The following is a 24541-nucleotide window of genomic DNA, read 5'->3' on the forward strand; positions in this document are numbered from 1 at the left end:
CACCATACAACAGATCACAAGTAATTGGAAAAATTGGAATAGACTCAATTATAACTTCTGGTGGAATGTGATATATCACATTTACAAAATGGAGAGAACAATAGCTGTGCAAAAAGAGAATTTTTTAATAAATTTAAAGCGATATGGGGACCATTAACAAAATATTGCAATGAGTAGATACCATTTTACATTATAGATACAATTTAAGGTAGAAGGGATGGGAGGGGGGACTTTGAATTTATTAAATTAGATTACTAGGAAAGATTATTTATGTGATATATTTGATTGAATGTAAGATTGGAAGGGTGGGAGGGATGGGATAAAAATTTATCTATTAGTATCATAAATGATAGAATTTCAAATGATGTACTCATTGACAAATGTTTTATATATATGTATTTATTGTAAGATGAAAAATGAATTTATTTATTTTTTTAAGTTTGTCACAAGTGCATTGTCCAGATGAATGGTGTCTCTTCATTGATTCTTCAGAGAAGCTTGAAAGTAGTGTTACTGTACAACACAAATTCCAAACCAGGTATACCAATTGCCTATTCTGCTCATCTAAAAAAGTCTTATGAGAATATGAAGAATTTACTAGAAGCAATCAGTTATAAAACACACCAGTGGAACATCTGTGGTGATCTGAAGGTCATTGGCATGCTAATGGGACTGCAAGGAGGATTCACTAAATACTGCTGTTTCCTGTGCTTGTGGGATAGTAAATCTTCAGCTGAGGGATAATAGATCTGGCAGCTGAGGGATACCTATAACCCAGGGACAAGCAGTGTGAAATTTATGCTAGTGGTGGATCCTCATAAAATATTTCTTCCACCTCTTCATATCAAGCTGGGGTTGATGAAGAACCTGGTAAAAGCCATAGGTAAAGCAAACTCACCAGGTTTTCAATATCTTGTTAAGAAATTTCCAAAAATCAGCACTGCAAAACTGAAGGAAGGGATATTTATAGGCCCACAGATCAAGTCTGTTATGCAGGATGAAGATTTTAAGCAAATCACACTCATCAGCTGAGCTTGAAGCTTGGGAGGCATTCAAATGGTTAGTGAAAAACTTTCTGGGCAACCATACGTCTCCTTCATACAAGTAAGGCGTTCAGAATCTCCTTGACTCATCTCAGAAACTTGGTTGTTGCATGTCATTAAAAATACACTTTTTGCACTCACATCTTCTTGACTTTTTTCTGGAAAATCTTGGTATGGTGAGTGATGAGCAAGGAGAACGTTTTCACCAGGACATTCAGGCTACCAAGGTTTCTGGAATGAGAGTATGATGGCCGACTACTGCTGGATGTTGTGCTGTGACAATCCAGACACAACTCACAAAAATAAATCATACTCTAAGCATTTTTTAACCCTTTCAGGACCATAAGGATCGTAGGCCAATTTTTGTGGTTTTGACGACATTTTTATGGTAAAAAGGGCTTGCAGATGCCAAAAAATTGATTTTTTTTGTGAAATATCATTATTTTTTTTAAAAAAAAATCACACTTCTGGCTTATGGACAGTGTGGCAAGTGAATCTTCTCATCAATCTGGCAACGACGCTAATGAATGAATGTCGGAACCAGTTTGTTTACATAAAGGCAGTATCATATGGAATCCGTACATATCAAATTTAGAACTGTAGACTATCCCAATCAAAATTTATAGGATTTTAAAGTTATGGGGCAAATATGTCCCTTGGTCCTGAAAGGGTTAAGAAATATTGGTTGCTAAGTGACACAGTCCAGTATAATTATGCTATATGCTTATTTGACTTTGGATCGAAGATACTGAAACATTTCTTTAAGTTGATGTTGCAATTCTTAAAACCCTATAAACTAACAGTCATAACTTTAAAAGTTTACATGACTGAAAAAAAAACTAATAACAGATCTGAAATCAGCGTGAAAAACTGATTTAGATGTCAGATGATTCTGAAAAAATTTTTTTTGTTGCCTTGTGTAATCAGTGTCCCTACTCAGGTAGGACTACTGCAAATTTGTAAGAACATAATAGTCATACTGGATCAGTGGTCCATAAAGGGGGGTAGAGAAAGACCATAAGGTCCAGTCTGTACTATCACAAAATATATACATATATACCGATAGATAGCTATCTACTATAATCTTAAACATACACTTATTATATATATATATACTAGTTGTTTAGCCCGTTACATTAACGGGTGCTAGCAGCTCTTTTCCTTTATTTTTACCTCCTCCCTGTCCAGCAACACCTCCCCCCCTTTCCCTGCTCCCCCCCATATAGCAGTAGCCCTTCTCCTTTTATCTCCCCCTGTCCAGCAGTAGCTCTTCTCCTTTATGTCCTGCTCCCCCCCCTGTCCAGCAGTAGCCCCAGGAAAAGAGTGAGGATCACAGGACCAAAGCTTTTACTCCAATCCTCTTGATGCCTGACATCCAAGTAGGGGAAATCCACTCTCCCCACCTCCTTGCTCCTGCTGCACTTCCTCCTCGGCTATACACTCACACACACACACTTACATACAGCTGTCCGGCTCCTCACGCCCCTCCTCCACCTTCTTCGGCGGGGGCCAACGTTTTCTTTTGTTTTCTTTTCGCGTGTTGGACCTAACAGCCCGAGCCTCCAGCAGTCTAACTCTGAAGTTGAAAAAAACTTCGGCCCATCTCCGTGCTCGGCCGCGGCGGGCTACAGCTGCCGCAGCGGCCGACATCTGTCTTGACTTTTTTTTTTTTTTTTTAGTGAAAGTCGCGGCAGTGGCTCCTCTCATGATCCCCACCTGCGTCGGAAGTCCGACGCAGGTGGGGATCGTGAGAGAAGCCACCGCTGCGTCTTTCAAAGAACCGTAAGCCGCGCATGCGCACTTCCTATGTGTCGCTACAGCTCACGGAAAACCGACGCACACATAGGAAGTGCGCATGCGCGGCTTACCATTTTATTATATTAGATATATAGTAGAATCTGCTGCCTTGAGCTATAACAAATGATTTTTCTGGAGGAAGTTAGAAAACTTACCTTGTGCAGATGAAGGCTGTTTGTGGATAAGCTAAAAGGACTGCAAGCCTAATCTGGGCCTACAGGAGTCCCTTTCCTTAATATACTGAGAGAATTCCTCCCAATGCTTTTACTGTGTCAACCAGCAGTTAAAGTGGCGGAGTTTCTAGTCATTCCCATGATTTCTCTGCTGCGTGACTCTCTGGTGATCTGCGCACTTCCGGGAGCAATTCACCTCCCCCCAGCTTCCAAGAGTGGGATCTGCCAGGACAATCCCGCATAAGATTCCAACAATAGTCTGTCATCATGTGTACATCCCATCTTCCTTGGTATCTGGCTTCCATTGTTTTTATGTCTTGGTGAAATCTTTCACTTTGCTCTTCACTTAAGTCATCCAGGTTCTCTGGAAAGTGATCTAAGTGACTGTGCAGATAACAGACTTTAACACTCATGTTACAGGCAAGCCTGTTGAAATGAAAGAGCATATCCTCTACTAATTGTATGTAGTTGCCTGCCTGCCTTATTGCCAAGAAAGCTTTTCAAAAGAACAAATGAAGATCAGGTAAATGACGATTTCATTCACTGATGCTATGAAATGTGGGTCATTTATAAGTTGTCTGATCTGTGAACCATCAAAAATTCCTGCCTTCAGTTTTTCCATGGTAAGTCCAGGTATAAGCATTATGCATTCAAAGCCTTTACAAATTGTTTCATCAGGCCTAACTTTATATGTAGTTGTGGCAGTATAATTCTCGTGCTACCAAAGGTTCATTGATTACATTTTGTCCTCTAACAACCAAATATTCCCTCAGGCAAATCTTTTTTTTGCCCAATGTTCATGTTTGGCTCTACCATCCCAAAACCATATCTAAGAAACTAGAGCTGATGCGGTCTATCCAATGCAATTTTCTAATTCAGCACCCCAAATAACCCCAGGAACTGGTCAAAAACCCAAGACGCCATGAAAAAAGGTTTTTTTTTGTTGGCCTGTGTTATCAGAATGACTTTTTCCAAGCTTCCTAGCATTCTCCGACTGCCATGCAAATGTAGTACAATGAGGTCATTAATATTAAAAGTGTAATAAAATGGACTCATCAATATTTAAAGGAGCACTCCAGGCAATTCTCCAACTTCATTCTGATAGCATCTGAGCTGTCATTGCCTTATTTTCTGGTCAGTGCCTGAGCGCTGACCCCCCTCTTCCCCTGTAGTGCCTAAGCTCAGACTCCCCCTTTCCCTGCAAATTAAATAAAAAGACCCCCAAATTGAAGGTCATTAGGAAGGATGCCCACTCCCTCCCACTGCCAGGGTTCCAGTCCCCTGACAAATCCCGACACCCCCAGGCAGGAAGGATGCCCACTCCCTCCCGCCTCCGCTGACAATGTGGTGCAACTGATACATGGATTCATGTCAGCACATGCTGAGGAGTCCATTCCTATCGATTTTTATAAAAATCAAAGGGTTTTGAGACAGAAAAAATCTTTAGAAAAAAAGATCGCTTAAAATCCAAGATGGCCGCTGCTTAAAAAATAAAAAACACACCCCAAAAACAGCCCGTGAAGACTTAATCTAAAAATTATAAAAACTCAAAAATAGGGGGTTTAGAGGTGGGAGACTTGAACCCTACCCTTGGCAAACTTTAAAAATGACTTTCACACACACCCTCCCTCAGATCTTCCCATAGGAAATAATGGGGTTGTACTCACAGTTCTGTTCAGTGCCTTCCTGTCAGCTTTTGCCTGCAACTGAAGTGAAGGGAAAGGACTTTCTGCCTCAGAAACTTCACCAAGTTAATCCAGTCCTTGAAATCTTTGGGCTGCCAGTTGCACTAACCCCAACTGAGACCTCCACCCCTCCGGAACATCGACGTGTGACAGGATGGGAAGTACGCAGCTGGCACCCTGATACCCTGGGGGTTATTTTTCAGGAAGCCCTCAGCTGCACGTAAATCTCTGAAAAAATACAGAAGACATGCTGGCTCCCAGGGAAACAGACCACAAGTTTTGAAGTGGCACACAGCAGGCTGGCCCCACAGGTCCACCTGAAGGTTTGCCCTATGAATTGCAGTCCAGCTTGCGGAAAATGCATCCTTCTTTAGACACGGATCCCCTGAATAAGGGGTCTCAAGCTCTGAAAAGAATGAACTTTAGATGAATAAAATGTAGAGCAGATCAGAAACACCTCTGCACAGTTTGCATGCATAAGGAAAAACTGAAGGGAGCACTAAACTCTACTGCAATGTGGGAGGTGCTAAAAGCTGTGTCACTTCTGTAAGACCCAGTTTACAGGCTGGGAATGAATACCATATGTACGGAATTCCAGATTTAACAGAAAGCCGATTGCAATCCTCAGGGAATTCTAAATTTGATTAGAACACACACATTCAGAATGTTATGCTTAAGTGAGTTTTCACCTCTATCCTTTCATTCTTGTGTCATTTAATTGCAACTCTTATTCACAAACTAGAGATACAAGGAAAGAAAAGTTTTCTTGCGTCATCCCCAAATTTTTTTCTCTCCAATCCTTGAGCATTTCTAAAAAATTATTATTCATATAATATACAAATGATTTGCACACAAAGCTCCATTGTTTGATTTATTACATGTGCACAGGAGAAATAGCTACTGGTAAAATCTCAAAAGATATACAGATTTTTTTTACAAGGTGGTTAAAATTATTAGACTATCACCTAACACATTCAATGTAAATGTTTGCCAATTACAAAATCATAATGAATGTTGAGATCTTAATGACATAAAGCCAACCAGCTGCAGGCAAGAGAGGAATTTTAGACCACAGTGCTTCTTCAGTGTATTCAAAGACCAAGGTAATGGGGCAGTTAAGCTGAAAGGGGGCATGAGAAACTGATATTAAATTTAAAGAAACCACAAAAATAAAGACAACAACACAAAGCAAAACTGATTGTTTGCAGGTCCATCCCTCTGGAAAACCTACTGGAAAGTCCCCAATTACAGCCAGTCTTTGTGTACACTGAAAGAATGTTACAATGCAGGTGCCTGTCCGAAGAAACAAAGCCTTAAGATAGGACAAATCAGATTGTTGCTGCTGCTACGTCAGAAGTGAAACTGGTTACATAGCTACTATTGCTCTGCACCAAAGATGCTGTAAGATCCTAGATATCAAAGGTTCTAAGCATCTTCCTCCATACAGATGAGAGACACACCCCTTGGCATGCTCAACCAAAAGGATCTTAGGGAAAACGCTTCATATTTTAGAACATCCAGCATTCCATGCTAGCCATCCAGGATTTTTAATGCTACATCTGTAATTTGAGAATGGTGGAGAGGGGGCACATGATATGCACCATTCCATTTGTACATATCAACTGAAGTCTATACAAAAGAAAAGAAAAAGGTCAAGAAACAAACCTAGAGGTATAAATCTTACAGCATTTTGCTAGCAAAAAATACATGCTGAAATCACAAGAAGCAATATTGTACCACAAATTAACGCACAAGTTAATTGTAGTTTATTTTTAATAGTTTGTGTTCTACATAAATTACTACTGAAGGCTAATGTTTAGAAAGCAAATGCAAATTTGTCAGTTATAGGCCAAATAAAACCGGTTTACCTTAACTGTTCAAAGCGGTATTTGTTTCAAGATCACAAATGCAGAAGGAAGGGGGAGAAAAAGGGTTGATGCATGCAACACCTTTCGAGTGAAAAATTCTCGATTCCCACAGTTTGAGTTAAACTACTGCACTTCACTCTGACAAACTGCATCAATTTATAACAAGACAAAATGTCAAGAATCAAAGTGAAACAAAGCAAGAAATTTAAAGAATTGAGAGCTGTTATCAAAAATAAATTACATTTTTTCCGGGTTCACAAACATTGCTATGATGGCTGAGAGCCCAGTAGCCTTTCAATGGCTGCATTGATGTCTCCTCCAGTTGCTATTAAGGCTTGTAAATTTGCTTCCCGATTCAAAAAACCCATGGCACTGAGCTGTTCCAGTTGCTGCTGAAATCTTACTTCTGGATTCTAAATAAAGTAAGGGTGGAGAAAATGAGAGAAAGCCTAATTTGAGATTCCTTGTGCCACATAAGAAAAAAAAAAATCAAAGCACTACTTGGTTCCTTGGCCCACATCAATTTTTTTTTCCTCTAAACTAGAAAAACACTTTTCTGCAAAGGGCTGCCCAAAATTACATTCAGTAACATTTTGTAAGTCAGGGTCTGCCCAAAGGAAACCAGTACATGGTGACTCCCAACCCTCCCCCCCAAAAAAATTTAGATTTTTTTGTTTTCTCTGGGAGAATGCTATTACAGACATTTCACTATGTAATAGAGTAATTCACCTTTCTGCAACTTATCCCTAAGGCAGAGCAGTTATGGAAGTCATTTACCCATATATGCTCCCTGAAAGTACATATGATTTCATCTTACCTGTGGGTTTGCTGCAGCAAGTGCCTGCAGCATCTGCTGAACAAACTGTTGGTGCCCAGGCTCGGAAATTCCTGAGAGCGTACTTGTGTTTTCACTAGGCACAGAGCTGGGTACAGTTGTCCCTGTTGAGCCTCCAGTGCTGCCTAACCCTCCAAACACAGGACTAACCCTACGAGCCAAACAGAATAAGATGGATTATATGCACACAATTGTTCATACCCTTTGGGGTCTCAACCTCCTCCATGTGTAGTAAGCAAACACATAAAAACAAACACTCTACAAAACACTGCCCTTGTCTGTCTGCCTGGTAGTGTTCTACAAATGATTATAATGCTACTCCAAGACAGTCCCGAGGAGGACTGCAAAACTGACAATTCATTAAATGTGAAAATATCTGTAGCACTGCAGAGGTTGTGGCTTAACATAATTCTCCAGAAAAGAGCAACGTTCTCCTCAGTAAAAATGCTGACACAGCATGGGTGCAGTGAACCCCTTTTCCCTAGGAAGGAAAGCTGTATGCCTCTTATCATGTAACACCATATTTCTCTCCTATTTTTGTTCTCTCTATATATAGCAAGGGGTTGGAAATGAAACAATGAGCAACCTGCAAGCTGTTACAGTTAAGGATGTTATTTGCTTTTTCTCTCTCATGTGGAAATGAATGTCCTTCAGAATGCACTCTTTTCTGAAAGATGTACATGCATGAACCATCACATAAGCATATTCTACTAGGAAGGGGCATATAGCACAGTTACTTACCGTAACAGGTGTTATCCAGGGACAGCAGGCATATATTCTCACATGTGGGTGACGTCATCTACGGAGCCCCGGCGCGGACAGCTTTTCAAGCAAACTTGATTGAAGTTTCAAGTTTGCACACTGCACCACGCATGTGCATGCCTTCTCGCCCACTAGAGGGCGCATCCCACCTCGTGGTCCTCAGTTCCATAACTAGCAAGGAAGCCATCCCCGGGGAGGCGGGCGGGTTGTGAGAATATATGCCTGCTGTCCCTGGATAACACCTGTTACGGTAAGTAACTGTGCTTTATCCCAGGACAAGCAGGCATGATATTCTCACATGTGGGTGACCTCCAAGCTAACCAAAAAAGGGCAGGTGGGAGGATGGCAATTTAGGAAAACAGATTTTGCAAAACTGACTGGCCAAACCGGCCGTCACTCCTGGATAAAGTGTCCAGGCAGTAATGAGAGGTGAATGTATGAACCGAAGACCAAGTGGCAGCCTTACATATGTCCTCCATCGGGGTGGATCGGAGGAAAGCTATCGAAGCTGCCATCGCCCGGACCTTGTGCCCCGTGACTCGACCCGGGGGAGGAAGGCCAGCCTGAGCGTAGCAAAAGGAAATGCAAGCGGCCAACCAGTTAGACAGAGTGCGCTTGGAAACTGGATGCCCTAATCGATTGGGATCGAAGGACAAAAACAATTGAGGAACCTTCCGATGAGACCTGGTGCGTTGAAGATAATATGCCAACGCCCTCTTACAGTCAAGCGTGTGAAGCGCCGTCTCGCCAGGATGGGAGTGGGGCTTCGGGAAGAACACAGGAAGGACAATGGACTGATTGAGGTGGAAGTCAGAAACAACTTTAGGTAAAAACTTAGGATGGGTGCGGAGAACCACCTTGTCGTGATGAAAGACAGTGAAAGGAGGGTCCGCAACCAAGGCTTGCAACTCCCCAATCCGCCTGGCGGAGGTGAGGGCAATTAGAAACACCGCCTTCCAAGTCAGAAATTTCAAGAGGGACTTGTTGAGTGGCTCAAACGGGGGTTTCATCAGTTGAGCCAGAACCACATTCAAATTCCACACGACAGACGGAGGCTTAAGAGGGGGACAAACCCTGAGTAACCCTTTCATGAAGCGTGTCACCAAGGGATGGAGTGACAGAGGGCGTCCCTCCAGAGGTTGGTGGAAAGCAGAAATCGCACTGAGATGAACCCGCACCGAAGTGGTTTTCAAGCCGGAGCGCGACAAATGAAACAAATATTCTAAAACCGAGGATACCGGAACTGATACCGGATCCAGGTGAAAAGACGAGCACCAGGTGGAAAACCTGGTCCATTTCTGCGCATAGCAAAGCCTCGTCGAGATCTTGCGGGAGGCTTCCAACACCTCCTTCACCGATTGAGACAGGTCCGGAGGAGTCAGGGAACAAGAAACCAGGCTGTCAGGTGCAATGACTGCAGATTGGGATGTAACATGGATCCTTGACTCTGAGACAGCAGAGAAGGAGAGACAGGCAGGGGAAGAGGCTCCCTGGCACTGAGCTGGAGCAGCAGGGAGAACCAGTGCTGACGCGGCCACCGAGGTGCTATGAGAATCATCGTGGCCGTGGACGATTTTAGGTGTACCAACGTTCGCATGATCAGAGGGAACGGAGGGAATGCATACAGGAACCTCCCTTCCCAGTCGAGTAGGAAGGCATCCGCTTCCAGACGGTCCTGCGAGTACATCCGAGAACAATATAGTGGTAGTTTGTGTGTCTCCGGAGAGGCAAACAGATCCACCTGTGGCGTTCCCCAGCGAGCGAAAACCTCGCGTAGAACTGCTGAGTGTAGAGTCCACTCGTGCGGTTGCAGAAGTCGACTCAGTTTGTCCGCCAGGCAATTCCGTTCTCCTTGGATGTAGACCGCCCGGAGGAAGATGTTCCGGGAGGCCGCCCACTCCCAGAGGCGAAGAGCTTCGGAGCAGAGGGGCCATGACCCCGTTCCTCCCTGCTTGTTCACATAATACATTGCCACCTGATTGTCCGTGCGGACGAGGACCACCTGGTCCTGCAATATGTGAACGAAGGCTCGAAGTGCTAGGAAGATGGCTCGCAGCTCTAGCACGTTGATATGACACTGACGGTCTTCTGTCGACCACAGGCCCTGCGTGCGAAGACCGTCGAGATGGGCTCCCCACGCGTACTCCGAGGAGTCCGTGGTCAGGACCTTGCGAAAAGGCGGAGTGCGAAACAATAGCCCCATGGACAGATTTGAAGAGTCTGTCCACCAACGCAGCGATTTCCGCAAGGGCGGAGTTACCGAAATGAGGCGAGACACCGGGTCGCACTCCTGACGCCACTGGGACGCGAGGGTCCACTGAGGGATCCTCAGATGTAGCCTCGCAAACGGCGTGACATGTACCGTCGAGGCCATTTGGCCCAGCAGCATCATCATGCGCTTGGCCGACACCCTCGATAGTTGGGAGACCTGGCGGCTCATCCGTACCAAGGTTTCCAACCGCTGGGTCGGCAGGTAGGAGCGTAGGCGCACCGTGTCCAGCACCGCACCTATGAATTGAAGAGACTGCGACGGCCTCAACTGAGACTTTGGAAAGTTTATCTCGAACCCGAGAGTTTGCAGGAAGGCAATAGACTGTCGGGTCGCTGAGATAACCCCCTCCCTGGTCGGGGCTTTGATGAGCCAATCGTCCAGGTAAGGGAACACATGGAGTCCACGTGACCTGAGGGCTGCTGCAACCACCACCATGCACTTCGTGAATACTCGTGGGGACGCGGCCAGGCCGAAGGGCAGTACCCTGTACTGGAGGTGGAGGTCCCCCACCTGGAATCGTAAGAATCTTCGACAGGCGGGGTGCACCGGAACATGGGTGTATGCTTCCTTCAGGTCGAGGGAGCACATCCAGTCCCCTTCCCCCAAGAGGGGGTACAAAACCGGGAGAGATAGCATTCGAAACTTCTCCCGGGCCAGGAATTTGTTGAGCTTCCTGAGGTCCAGTATGGGGCGCAGGTCCCCGGTCTTTTTTGGGACCAAAAAGTAGCGGGAGTAAAACCCCGTACCCCACTGGTCCTTGGGGACCGGCTCGACCGCCCGAAGCTTCAAGAGGGCTTTGGCTTCGGTTATAAGGGTCGGTAGCTGCGAACGGTTGCAGGGGACTAAACTTGGGGGACTGTCCGGCGGCGAGGACACAAAGTTGAGCGAGTAGCCCTCGGAGACGATCCGGAGCACCCAAGCGTCTGAGGTAATCCCGGTCCATGCCTCCCGGAAGGACCGAAGACGGCCCCCGATAGGAAGGGGTTCCTGTGAAAGTGCGGAGGGGAACCCGCCCCGTCCGCTCAGCCCGTCAAAAGGAAGGCGCGGGCTTAGAAGGGCCCTGCGCCTGGGCTTGTCCCCCTCTGCCTCGCTGAGACGGACGTCTCGGAGGCGGTCTCGAGAAAGCCGGAGTCGACTTCTGAGGGTATCGGCGCGGCGGAGGCCGAAAGGGTTTCTGCGGCGGGGGTCTAGGTTTGGGGCGGACCAGGGATGCTAGAGAGCGCTCCTGTTCCGACAAGCGTTTGGTCGCCGCATCCAATGACTCGTCGAATAACTCGGACCCCACACAGGGCAAGTCTGCCAGGCGTTCCTGCAGGTTTGGGTCCATGTCGAGGGTGCGAAGCCAGGCCAAGCGGCGCATGGCCACCGCGAGGGCCGACACCCTCGAAACCAGCTCAAAGGCGTCGTACACTGCGTGGAATAGGTACAACCGCAATTGAGACAGGTTGGACATAAACTTATCGAATCCTGCTCTTTGGGAGTCCGGTAACGAGTTTCGATATTGAGGAAGGTCCTTCACCATACCACGCAAATAGGAGGAAAAGGTGAAGGCGTAATTTAGAACTCTGGTGGCCATCAGGGAATTTGAATAGAGGCGACGGCCAAACTTGTCCAGGGTCCGCCCCTCCCTGCCTGGTGGAACCGCCGCAGAAACCCGTGAGGGCTGTGATTTTTTAAGAGCAGACTCCACCAGAAGAGACTGGTGTGAGAGCTGCGCCTTATCGAACCCTTTAGGGGGAATCGTCCTATACTTCGATTCCATTTTTGAAGGCACAGACGTGACTGTAAGAGGGTTTGACAAGTTATTCAGCCAGGTTTGCAGAAGGACACTGTTGAGAGGGAGTCTAGGCACCTCCCTAGGAAGAGTGGGGAGGTCCTGTTCCTCCAAAAATTCTTTGGAATACCGAGAGCCTACCATCAGGTCAATCCCCAGGGCTTGGGCCATGTCCTGAACGAAGGATGAAAATGAGGACGGCCTAGCCTGGGGAGACGGGGTTCTCGACCGCCCCACCGAGGAGAGGGGGGAGGCCTCATGGGAATAATGAGGATCCCTAACCGATCCCGAATCCCAGGATCCCCTCTCGAGGGCCCTCGAGGGGGAAGGGGAAGTTATCCTCCTCGCAGAGCCCTTGGGTGAGGACCCAGGGGTTCGTGGGACACTCTCCCGTTTCCTCGGCGAGGCGGCCCGGGAAGATTTCCCATGAGGTGAGCGGAGGAGCCTCGGGTTGTCGAGGCGCAACTCCGACACCTGCAGCGCCTCGCCCCCGAACGACGAGGAGCGGTCGCGCCGAGGCGAGCCTCGGGGTCGCTTAGACTTCCTCGATCGACGCCCCGTCCGAGGTCACGTCGAGGGCGAGGCGTGTCTGGAAGACCCGGAGGAAGAGGAGGAAAGACGGCGCACTCTGCGCAACTTTTCCTTGGGCCTTACACTCCGCTCAGGGGGTTCCCCCGAGGTCGAGGTCCGGGGCGGGGCCGAGGTGAACGGGGCCACCGTACCCGAGACCGAGGTCGCCGAGGTCGGGGCTCCCGAGGGAGCCGAGGCCGGGGCCTCCGAGACCGAAGGCGCCCCGGCCGAGGTCGAGGCCGCCGGAACCGCAGCACACTGCAACACTTCCAGGGCTCCCGACAGCTCCGATGAGATCAGAGCTCGGAGGAGATCCTGGAAGGCCGGAATCCCCACGAAGGTGGGGAGTTCCGAGTCCGGGGCACACTCCCTGGAGGGCGACCTCGGTCTCGAGTATTCCCTCGGGGTGTGCGGAGTCGAGGTCCGATGCGGGGCCGGGGTCGACCCACCCACCTTGGCCTGACTCGAGGATGGCTTCTTTGCTGAAGGGGATGGAACAGAGGACTTACCCGAAGCTTGCTTCACTGACGACGCCTTCGAGGAAGAGGGCCGAGGCGAGGCCGAGGCCCCCAAGGACGCCGAGGCCGAGGTCAAGGCCGGGGCCGAAGCCGAGGCCGACGTCGAGGCCTTAGGTGCGTCGACGGCGAACAATTCGGCCATTCTTGCCTTACGGCGACGGAGGGCCCTGTTTTGGAAGGTAGCACAGCGATCACACGAGTCTGTCGGATGTTCGGGCCCAAGACAGACAATGCACCACCGGTGAGGGTCGGTGATGGAAAGCAACCTTTCACACCGGCTGCACTTTTTGAATCCCGTAACAGGACGGGACATCCACGAAGGAAAAGAAGAAGGCCGGGAACGTACCGACGTCCCGCGGCCACGGATTCCGGGAGCCCCCGGAGTCCGAGGAAAAATGAAAGACTTTTTTTTTTTTTTTTTTTTGAAAAGAACCGAAAAGAAAAACAGCACCGCGAACTAATTCGAAGGGAAAACAAACTAAACGCGGCAGCTAGAAGGCAAAAACACTGGAGCTCAGATCCACAGGGCTTTCTTGCTCCGCGGAAAAATTTGAACTGAGGACCACGAGGTGGGATGCGCCCTCTAGTGGGCGAGAAGGCATGCACATGCGTGGTGCAGTGTGCAAACTTGAAACTTCAATCAAGTTTGCTTGAAAAGCTGTCCGCGCCGGGGCTCCGTAGATGACGTCACCCACATGTGAGAATATCATGCCTGCTTGTCCTGGGATAAATTACGTATCAGTAGTACTGCCCGATTCAGGAAAAAAATTTTTTGACTCAATTCAGCCTATTGAATCGATTTTTCGATTTGATTTTCTTGCCCAATTGGGTGTTTTGGGTTTTTTTTTCCAAACATCCTAGTGGGTTTATTTTATAGCCTATTCACCCCTTTTATAGTCTCTTCACCCCCTTTGCCCTCTCCTACTCACACTGGCACTGTGGTGCAAACAAAATAAATAAACAAAAAAGAAAGACTTTTCTTCTCTGTTAAATTCTAGCTCACATTCGCAGTCTAACACCAGCTCTGGCAGGATACACATTTCAAATCTGACATTGTAATCACAAAACAGAAAATAAAATTAATTTTCTATCTTTTGTTATCTGGTCATTATTCAAATCATGCTGGTCCCAAGCTCTGGTTGTCTTCTGATAATTCGCTTGTCAGGGTCTCCTGCTCATTTGTCATTTTCTTCTTTCTCCATGCTAACCATCATCTTCCATCTCTGTCCTCCCCTTCCGTTTCCCTTCCCTCCCCAGGAGGTCTGTCATCTTTCCTTTTTTTGTCTCCATCCCTGCAGCTGCAGCGATGGACCTCACCATCCCCAGATCCACCATTTCTCCTTTTCAACTACCCTTTCATCCAGCATCTTTCCCTCCCTCCCCATCACCAGCTCTCCCTTTCTCTTATCAACTACCCTCCTATCCTGTAGCTCTATCCCCAAACTCCCCCACATACATTCATACCATCCCTTGTGTCCAACTTCTCTCCCTTTCTGTTCCTTCCCTCCCTAAATCCCATTGTCCACCATCTCTCTCCCTCTCTTTTGCTTTTAGACCCATTATTTCTTCCCCCCTCCCTCCCCCAAAGGAATAATTTATTAAGTACTCCGGTCTATTTCCTCTGAAGACCTTACGGATTATAGACAATGTTTTAAATCTGACCCTTTTAGAAACTGGTAGGCAGCTCATTTTTTTTTTTTTTTTTTGCAGAAAGGGTGTAATGTCCTACGTGACTCCACTTGTAATTTTTGTCACCAGCTATATATACATTCTGAATTGTCACTGGTGCAAATTCTTTGTGGTCAAACCAATCTACATGGCATTTTTGAGCAATCCGGCCATATCACCACCACACAAATCATAGTGATCAGATTTTCTTTCTAGATGTATACAAAGAGCTTTTCTAGTTGATACAAATGATAAAAGCTTTGTCTGAACTTGAAAAGATCAAAGTAAATGAATGGATCCAGCAGTATCCCAAGCTTTCTAATCAGTGATTTTAAGGGCAATTCATAGTTTCAATAAAGATTTTGATATCAGCCTTTTGTCATCCACTCTAGAAGCTTACGAAGTTTGTTCTTTTTTGCTCATTTTTTAAGCTGTTGTAGGAGAGCAATCAATTCATGTAAGCAAGTAGGACAGATCCCGGAAGTGTAGGCAGGAATAACCAAGTACATGGCCAATTATGTTTTTTCTGCAGACATTTATGGTGTTAGCAATACTGTTAAAATTCACAGAAAGAGCACAGAACAGACAGTTGCATTACTGTCATAGGGAAAGCGGGAATACACATAGGAACATCATAAGCCCTATTACCAGCAGCACCAGGAGATGCCGAAGGTGTATGAGGCAGGCAAGCAGAGGTGAGTATTAATAACCTGGGAATCCTATTAGAAAATACTCACAAGAGGCCAGAGCAGGAGGTGCACACGAAGCTTCCCACGGTGATGTCAATGCACGTCACCCCGCGCTGCTCACACTCAAAGCAGTGGCAGTTGGGCAGGCTGGAGCTCAGCTCCCGTACTCACCAACCCCAGACCTCTTTAGGCTTCTTCGCCATAACGGAAGTGACAGATAACGGGGGAAACCTAGAACCGTTTCTAGACTAATCTTCATTCACCCACCATTTCCCTCACCAGCCGTGAGCCACCATAGGAAGCGGGGAACTAACCCGCCCGCATGCCCACCTACCAGCTCTCTCCCCGAAGGGAGAAGGTAAGAACAACACCCACTCACACACCTCAGATACAATCCGTGGCATGCGTATCACCACCCGGAAGCAACAGCAGCCAATCCGTGGGCACTGAATCGGCGAGACCAATTTTTTTAAAAAAGGGAATCGATTTGAATCAATTCACCTTCAGTGAATTGTTTTGAATCGGAAATTGGGCAGCACTAGTATGCAGTGTTGTCTCTTATCAGATGACTTCTTGTTTCCTAAACCTAAATCTAGGCTGAAAGGAAAATGATTTGACACCACTGAAGACATAAAGCAAAATTTGATGCAGCAATTTTTGGCAATTCCCGATGATGCATTTAATGACCGTTTCCAAAAGTGGAAAGGACACTGGGAAAAGTGTGTACATAGGGAAGGGGAGTACTTTGAAGGGCACTCAATGGAATAAGTTGTAAGGTTGTTTAATAATTTTTTAATAAAATTTGTCCTGGAAATTTTTGGACAGACCTCGTATTCTCACATGTAGCTGATGTCATCCACTTTAAATCTTTTAGAACACCTGTACCGCATGCGCTGATGCTTTCCTGCCCAATGTCAGCTTGCGGGACCTGCAATTCAGTAAGATAGCTAAGAAGCCAACTAGGAGAGATGGGAAGGTTGTGAGAATATATACCTACTGTCCTTGGGAAAACACCTACTACAGATGATTAACTGTTTTATCTGAGGACAAGCAGGTATTATATTCTCACATGTGGGACTCCTAAGTTGTCAGGATCATGCCACCAAGCAGAGGGTTATTCACAACTACCATGAATGAGCCTGGTGAAACTGAAAGGGTTGGAGGGTAAGTTGGCATTTAAGTAGAGAATAAATTTTGTTAAACTGCTTGGCTGAACTGACTATACCATCTGGAATGATTTTCCAAACAGTAATGAGATGTGAAGATATGAACTGAGGACCAGGTTGCTGCTTTACATATGTCCTCAATAGGAGTGGAACGTAGATGGGCTATCAAAGTCATCATTGCTCGAACTTTATGAGCAGTGACACGACACTGAAGCATCAGTCCAGTCCGGGCATAGGCAAAGGAGATGCATTCATGTGGAGATGGTTCTCTTGGTGACTGGTTTAGAATCAAATGAGAGAAAAAGTTCTATGAGGTTCAGTGCAATCCAACTAGTGAGAAGAGCTGCTTCACCATGGAAAAAAGGCAGGTAGAACTATGGACTGGTTCAGATGGAACTCCAAGATGACCTTCATGAGGAACTTCGGATATATGCAAAGAACCACCTTATCATGGTGGAAAGCTGTATAGGGCAGATTTGACACAAGCGCTTGAATGTCACTAACCTGGCGTGCAGACGTAATAGCCACAAGGAAGATCACTCTCCAAGTAAGATGTTTGAGAGATGAAGATTAGAGTGGCTCAAAGGGAGGCTTCATTAGAGTGGAAAGGAAAACATTATGGACCCAAGCAATAAGGATGCTTTAGAGGTGGCTTGGTATGGTAAAGGCCTTTCATAAATCTGGAAATCAAAGGATGTAAAGATAATGGTTTCTTGTCCAGTATCATACAGAAAGCACTAATTGCACTGAGACATACTCTGACGACAGTAGTTTTATGTCCAGAATTGAAAAGATGTAGGAGATGGTCTAACACTGATGGAAGAAGGCAAGTAATCTGATTCAGGGAGCAGTGATTACACCAGACTGTGAAGCAAGTCCACTTGAAGTGATAACAGTGTTGAGTGGAAGGTTTTCTAGAAGTTTCAACGATAGCTGAAACTGGATCAGATTGTGCGAAAGCATCTGTTCTGTGGGAGAGAGATACTATGCTGTGAGTGCTAATGTACGTAGATTGAGGTGAAGGAAAGAATCCTCGTTCACTGTCAATGTTGGAAAAATTTGAAGTGTGAAGTGTTCCTGTACAGTAAGTTGTAGTAGGAGAGGGAACCATGGTTGATGTGGCCACTGAGGTGCTATGAGAATCATGGTGGCCTGTTCTTAGCAAAGTATGAGTAGAGTGTTCCTGACTAGAAGAATTGGAGGGAAAGCATAAACCGGTCAAAGAAAGCATCAGACTCCAGACGATTGGGAGTATAGAGTCTGGAATAAAAGAGAAAAGTCTGTGGTTGTGGGGGGAAGCTAAGATGTCTACTTCCGGGGCCTTGAAATGGGAGCAAACTACTTTCTAGGCTCTCTTAAGAGCTAAATATAAATATAATGAAATTTCATCTCAAATGTCTAGGAAAGAGATGTTTTCTCAACAAGCTGTGTATTATGAAAACTCGAATAAAGTGGGAAGAATGTTGTCTAATTATCTCAAAGCTAAAAAAAGGAAAGTTAAAATTGTAGCCATCAAAGATGAAAATGAGGAAACATTTTAAAATTGAAAATATTTTAAAACAATTTTTGAATTATAAGTCTTTGTATTCTTCTGAGCTTTATTCAAATAAAGAAAAACATGGATTAGAGTTTTTAAAATTAATTGAGGAACCGAAAATTCCTGATCATATACAAAAAACCCTTAATGCGCCTATATTAATAAAGGAATTACAAACAGCATTGGGGTCCCTTAGAGTTGGATCTGCTCCAGGTGGTGACGGTTTCACTATAGAATTCTATAAGGCATTTCAAAGTACCCTATTACCTCATTTATTAAATTTATATCTTAGTTAAATTAAAGGCTTTGTGGGATCTGATTGCTAATTTAACTAAGACAGTAAATACTAATCATCTTCAAATAGAGGGAAAAATAAAAATTCAAGAGAAAGAAGTTTCTCAGATAAAACAAGACTTGGGAGAATCCAAATTAGATATTCAAAGTATTAAAGATCAATTTAAATCTTCCAAATTGCTTCAGGACACTCTAATTAAGGATAATATAAATTTAAGAAGAAAGATAGAGACATTTGAAAATTTCTCCAGGAATAATAACTTAAGATTGATTAATTTTCCACGGATTTCGACAGTGACTCCAAGAGAAATGTTAAAAAGGTATATGCTGGAGATACTGGAAGTATCGGAAGATTTAATGCCTCCTTTCACCCAGGTCTATTATCTACCTAATAAAACTCAAGATCTTCAAGAAGAAAAAATTCAGGGACCAATTGATGTATCAGCTTTGCTTGAATTATCTGATAAAGAAGTTGCTACACCTGCTACATTGATTGTGACCTTGGCTATTACGATGGATAAGAATTGGCTTCTGAGATTATTCTTTAAAAATAAAGAGAAAAAGTTTCTTGATCTAAAAATACAGATGTTCCCAGATTTGGCAAGAGATACACAAAGACGTAGAAAGGAGTTTCTAATATTAAAACCTGGTGTTTTGGCTCTAGGGGGAACTTTTTATCTTCGTCATCCCTGCAAGTGTATAGTTCACTATAATTCCCAGAAATATGTTTTCTTTGAGCCAAACCAGCTAACGGCCTTTCTCTCCTTGTCCCGCCTGGAGAAGGGGTAAGAATGAGGGCTTCAATAAATTAGACGCCTGAATATCAGTTTACCATGTACAGCTTATCTTTAATGAAATAAGTTTCTTTTAGTTCTGTTCAATATACATCATGGATCATAATTGTGGACTTGAGAGATTATACAAAAAAAAAAATTTTCATTTTCTATGTAAATTTATGAGGTTTATTTCTTTGTTCATTTGATGTAATCACTTTCTGTACAAGATTTCATCTTGAATTGTAAATTTGAAATTTATAAATAAATAAATAAAAAAAAAAAAAAAAAAAAATTTATATCAGGCTCAACTGACTAAAGATTGTATTACAGGTACTATGGCAGAATCTTTGACTATAGTTTTGCCGAAGCCAAATAAAGATCCTTTGTTGGTTTCAAATTACAGGCCTATTTCATTGATTAATGTAATGGAAAACTTATGGCTAAGTTATTGGCTTTATGCTTGGCCAAGGCTCTCCCTTATATCATTGGAATGCACCAAACAGGGTTCGTTGCTCAGAGACATTCTTCCAATAATACCAGATTGGCTTTCCATATATTAAATTTAACAAAAGACATGAACAATCCAGCCTTCTCTGTGTCCTTGGATGCAGAGAAAGCTTTTGATCGTGTAGAATGGACCTTCATGTATCAAGCAATGGATTGGTTTGGTTTTGGTTCTGGATTTATTCAAATGATTCAAACTTTGTATAGCTCCCCTGCTGCTAGATTGTATATTAATAATTTTTCAGAGCGTTTCTGTTTGCAGCGGGGTGTTAGACAAGGATGTCCTTTGTCTCCTTTGGTTTTTGACATTGTACTGGAACCCTTGTTATTAGCTATTCAACAGGCAGAGGAGATCCAGGGTATTCCTTACGAAGGTGGGAATACAAGGTCTCTGCTTATGCAGATGACCTATTGCTTCATTTGAGGAATCCTGGAACAACCATTCCATATTTACTGGAGTTGATTGAGAAATTTGGGAATTTTTCAGGATATAAGATAAATTGGAGTAAGTCAGAGGTGCTTCCGCTTAATGTACATTGTACAAAAGGTTTATTTGATTCATTCCCCTTTCTTTGGAAGGGAAAAGGGATAAAATATCTAGGTATTTGGATAAAAAAATACGCTGGAAGAGACAATGAAAGTAAATGAAAAATCTTTATTGCAGAAGGTCACATAAATGTGTGAGCATTGGAATCCATTACATCTGTCTTGGTGGGGGAGAGTACAAACTGTTAAGATGATGATTTTGCCTGTGGTTTATTACCAAATGGGTATGTTGCCAGTTTTTTTTCCGAGGTCCTTTTATAAAAAATTAAATAGTATTCTGACAAAATTTATTTGGCTTGGGAAAAATGTGAGAATTGCTCTAGTATCTTTACAAAAACCAATTGTGGAGAGTGGGGTAAATTTTCCCAATTTTTATAGGTATCATCAAGCCTATATAATGCCTCAGGGTATGTATTGGAACCTCCCTGAGCTCATGGAGCATCTTCTAGACTGGCTATATCTAGAATGGAAAATTATATCCCCTATGCAACTTATCTCATGTATTAAGTATCAGACTACCTAGATATGCTAAGGACAACATAATTTTATTGGATACATGGAAAACAATTAAATTTATTGATAAACTAACAGATGTTCCTATAATGAAATCTACTTTACAGTCCTTATGGTTAAACTCCAAGATTCAAATAGGCGGTGCTGGGATCGCCTGGAAGAATTGGATGCAGGCAGGTATTCAGACATTGGATGATGTTATATCTAATGAGAAACTGCTTGATTTTTCATGGCTGCAATAATCATTTGGCATTCTAAAGTCTCAACAGTATAGGTGGTTGCAGTTGAAGCAGGTTATTCAGAGTGGGTTCCCTGAATGGAAAAACTTAAAAACTTATTACAGCTTGCAGATCCTTTGCTACCAGACAGATCTAGTAGGGCATCAGGCCACCCAGTGGTACAAATTGATTTCTGAATTTTTAAATAAGAAGTCAAAAAATAGTCTTAGAGATATTTGGAGTATCTAGATAAAACAGTATATTTCTGTGTCTCGTTGGCCACGAATTTGGACTTGGAGGTTGAAATGTACAGCATCAGCATCTATGAGACAAACATGGTTATTTTTATTACATAGGATTTTTTGGACCCCATTTCGATTACAAAAAATAGATAATTCTAAATCTAATAGATGCTGGCATTGTCATATTAATATAGGGACTTTGGATCATCTGTTATATTTTTGTCCATTGATACTTAATTTCTGGAAGTCAATTTGGGGACAAATAAACCTTATTCTTGAGTCATCTATTCCCTTAACCTATGAAGCTATAATTTGTGGTACGTTACTACATGTTAAGCCTACTTTAGATACGTATAAAAGTCGCTTTTTCCTGATCATGACAGGAATAGCTGTTCAACTGATCACATATAATTGGAAGAACCATGACAGGATTAATTACACTTTTTGGTGGGTAAATGTGTGTACCACATACAAGTATGAAAGAATGATGGCGGATCGTTTGGGGGACTAGTAAGTCCTTTAATGATGTATGGAGTCCATTGACTACTTTTGTTGCATTACAGTAAGGGTCATGCTTCTTTCTTTTTCATTAGATTTCTTTACACATCCAAGGAGGGTGGGTGGGGCGAGGGAAATGTAATTTGAGGAGTTAAATTATTTAATTATAATATTGGAATCACATCATATGTATTATATTGTATTAATAATTAAGATGAGGATGAATTGCTACTGGTTACATTACACTGGTTAATCTAACTCTCTGTATCTTCGCTGTATATGTACAGTCTCTTCTCCTGTAAACCGCTCTGAACTGTTTTGTGGTATTGCGGTATACAAAAATAAAGTTATTATTATTAAATGATGGTTTAATGTAAAAATTGTGTAGTTATTAGTGCGTTCTGTACAGTATTTATGATTTATCAATTGTATTGCACTATCAAAGTTTGAAAATCAATAAAGATTAAAAAAAAAAAAAAAGTTATTATGCTGACTGGAAACTGATTTATCTTACAGTTTCTGAATTTGTAATATTCACCTAAAAAAAAAATATTTCATTTTGGAGACTATGGGGCTCATAATAAAAAAACAAACAAACATCTAAAAAGTGGCCTAAATGGCTACTTGGAAGACCAAAAAGCCTGATCGTCCAAGTACCCTTAATCAAAGCTGGTTTTAGACGTATCTAAAACCAGCTTAGGTCTTTCCCCTGCCTCTAAACGCACAGAGAGAAAAGAGGCGTTTTTAGAGGAAGGGAAAGGGCGGGAGGTGGGCCGACCTATACCTAGGCGTACAACACATATAACCAAAACATTTGACAGGTTGCCTAGTCGGCACTTACACGTTTTGACTTAAGACCAAGTCAAAACAGGTATAAGTGCCAAAAAGGGGCTGCTGAGCTGATCGTGGCTGCTGCGATCAGCTCAGCGGCCCCAGCAACCTGCCTACCCCCTACAGCAATGATCGCGGCAGGAGAGATGGCTCATCTCCCCTGTCGCGATCTACCCTTCGCCCTCCCCCCCAACGATCAGGGCAGGAGGGAGCCCAAGCCCTCCTAGCCCACGGCACCCCAACTACGTTCAGGGCAAGAGGGAGTCCAAGCCCTCTTATCCAAGTGGCACCCCAACTAAGTTCGGGGCAAGAAAGAACCCAAGCCCTCCTGCCCCGCGATCCCCAACCCGCCCCCCCCGGGCTGAATCAGTTGGGGCCAGGAGGGAGCCCAAGCCCTCCTGGCCCGTGACCCCCCTATAACCCCCACCCCCCACTAAAATATGGGCATGAGGGATCCCAGGCCCTCCTGCCCTCAACACAACCCCCCCACCCCCACCCCCCTTCCTTAAAAAATGTTGGCTGGACGGACGGGTGCCAAGCCCGCCCGTCCGTCCAGCCAGCGCAAGGATGGGGCCGAATTGGCCCAGGCGGCTCAAACCCCGCCCACAGGTGGGGCCTGAGGTGCCAGGGCCAACCAGAATAGGCCTGGGAGCCTTAGGCTCCTCCTGTGGGCGGGGCCTTAAGCACATGGGCCGGGTTGGGTCCAAGTGCCTAAGGCCCCACCCACAGGAGGGTGCCAAGTGCCAATCCGGCCCCATTTCTGCGCTGGCTGACCTGCCGGACGGGCGGGTTTGGCACCCATCCGTCCAGCCAACATTTTTTGAGTACGGGAAAGGGGGGTGGGGGTTTGTGGGGTCGACGGGTGGGCCGATCGGGGGTTCAGAGGGGTGGGTGTTGCGGAGGTTGCGTCGAGGGCAGGAGGGCCTGGGATCCCTCCTGCCTGTATTTTAGTGGACGGTGGGGGTTACAGGGGGTCACGGGCCAAGAGGGCTTGGGTTCCCTCCTGGTTGGATTGTGTGGTGGGGGGGAGATTGCCGGGCCAGGAGAGCTTGGGCTCCCTCCTGGCCCTAAAGGATTCGGCCCGGGGGGGGGGGAGGGTTGGGGATCGCAGGGCAGGAGGGCTTGGGCTCCCTCCTGCCCTGAAACGTAGTCAGGGTGCCGTTGGGGCAAGAGGGCTTGGGTTCCCTCTTGCCCCGATGTTGTCGTCGGGGGGGGGGGGGTGGATTCTGTAATTGATGTTTTTTTGACAGACACTGGTTACAGAATCCAGCTTTTAGGCGAAGGACTGGTTCCTCCTTCGCCTAAAAGCCCTTGTTTTGGATATTTGGGGCTTAGGCATTTTTTAGGTTGATTATATGGTATAAGTTTAAACGTAGTAGTGGTCTGTGCGTTTAAACAGCTGAACGTAGAGGCAGGCCATTATTAAAAAACACCTCCTTTTGGACATTTTCCCTGCTTCTACTTTCAACGTTTTAGGCCAAAAGGGGACTTAGATGTTTTTTTTGATTATGCCCCTCCACTTATTGGGTAAGGTGTTAAATTACTGACATATCACAATGTTTTCCTTGTATCCATCAATATTTTGTTCTCTTTATATTTTCTATGCATATTGATACTGAGAACATGAGATAAATTTAGAGGAAACAAGAGTCACCATTCCAAATACAACCAATCTGGGGTATTTTCCATGAGTTCTGGGAGAACCCAATACATACCCTGGCGTAAAATATAGGCTTGATAATACCTATAAAAGTATGGAAAA

The 24541-nt window shown here is 44.7% G+C and overlaps 1 protein-coding gene across 2 annotated transcripts in view; it reads right to left on the reverse strand.

The window, feature by feature from the left end:
- Positions 1 to 5556: 5556 nt before the first annotated feature.
- UBQLN1 (ubiquilin 1) overlaps positions 5557 to 24541 on the reverse strand; it is a 126441-nt gene continuing 107456 nt past the window's right edge. Inside the window, exons 10-12 of one of the 2 annotated variants that reach the window (XM_033927563.1) lie at positions 7384 to 7552; positions 6808 to 6979; positions 5557 to 6327 (exon numbers count right to left, since the gene is read on the reverse strand). In XM_033927563.1, coding sequence (XP_033783454.1) covers positions 6833 to 6979; positions 7384 to 7552 — 316 coding nt within the window. In that variant the 3' untranslated portion in view covers positions 5557 to 6327; positions 6808 to 6832. Of the gene's footprint in view, positions 6980 to 7383; positions 7553 to 24541 lie in introns of both variants that reach the window. The other variant, XM_033927554.1, reaches the window with a different exon arrangement.

Source organism: Geotrypetes seraphini, chromosome 1 (assembly GCF_902459505.1).
Source record: "Geotrypetes seraphini chromosome 1, aGeoSer1.1, whole genome shotgun sequence".
Classification (NCBI taxonomy): Eukaryota; Metazoa; Chordata; class Amphibia; order Gymnophiona; family Dermophiidae; genus Geotrypetes; species Geotrypetes seraphini.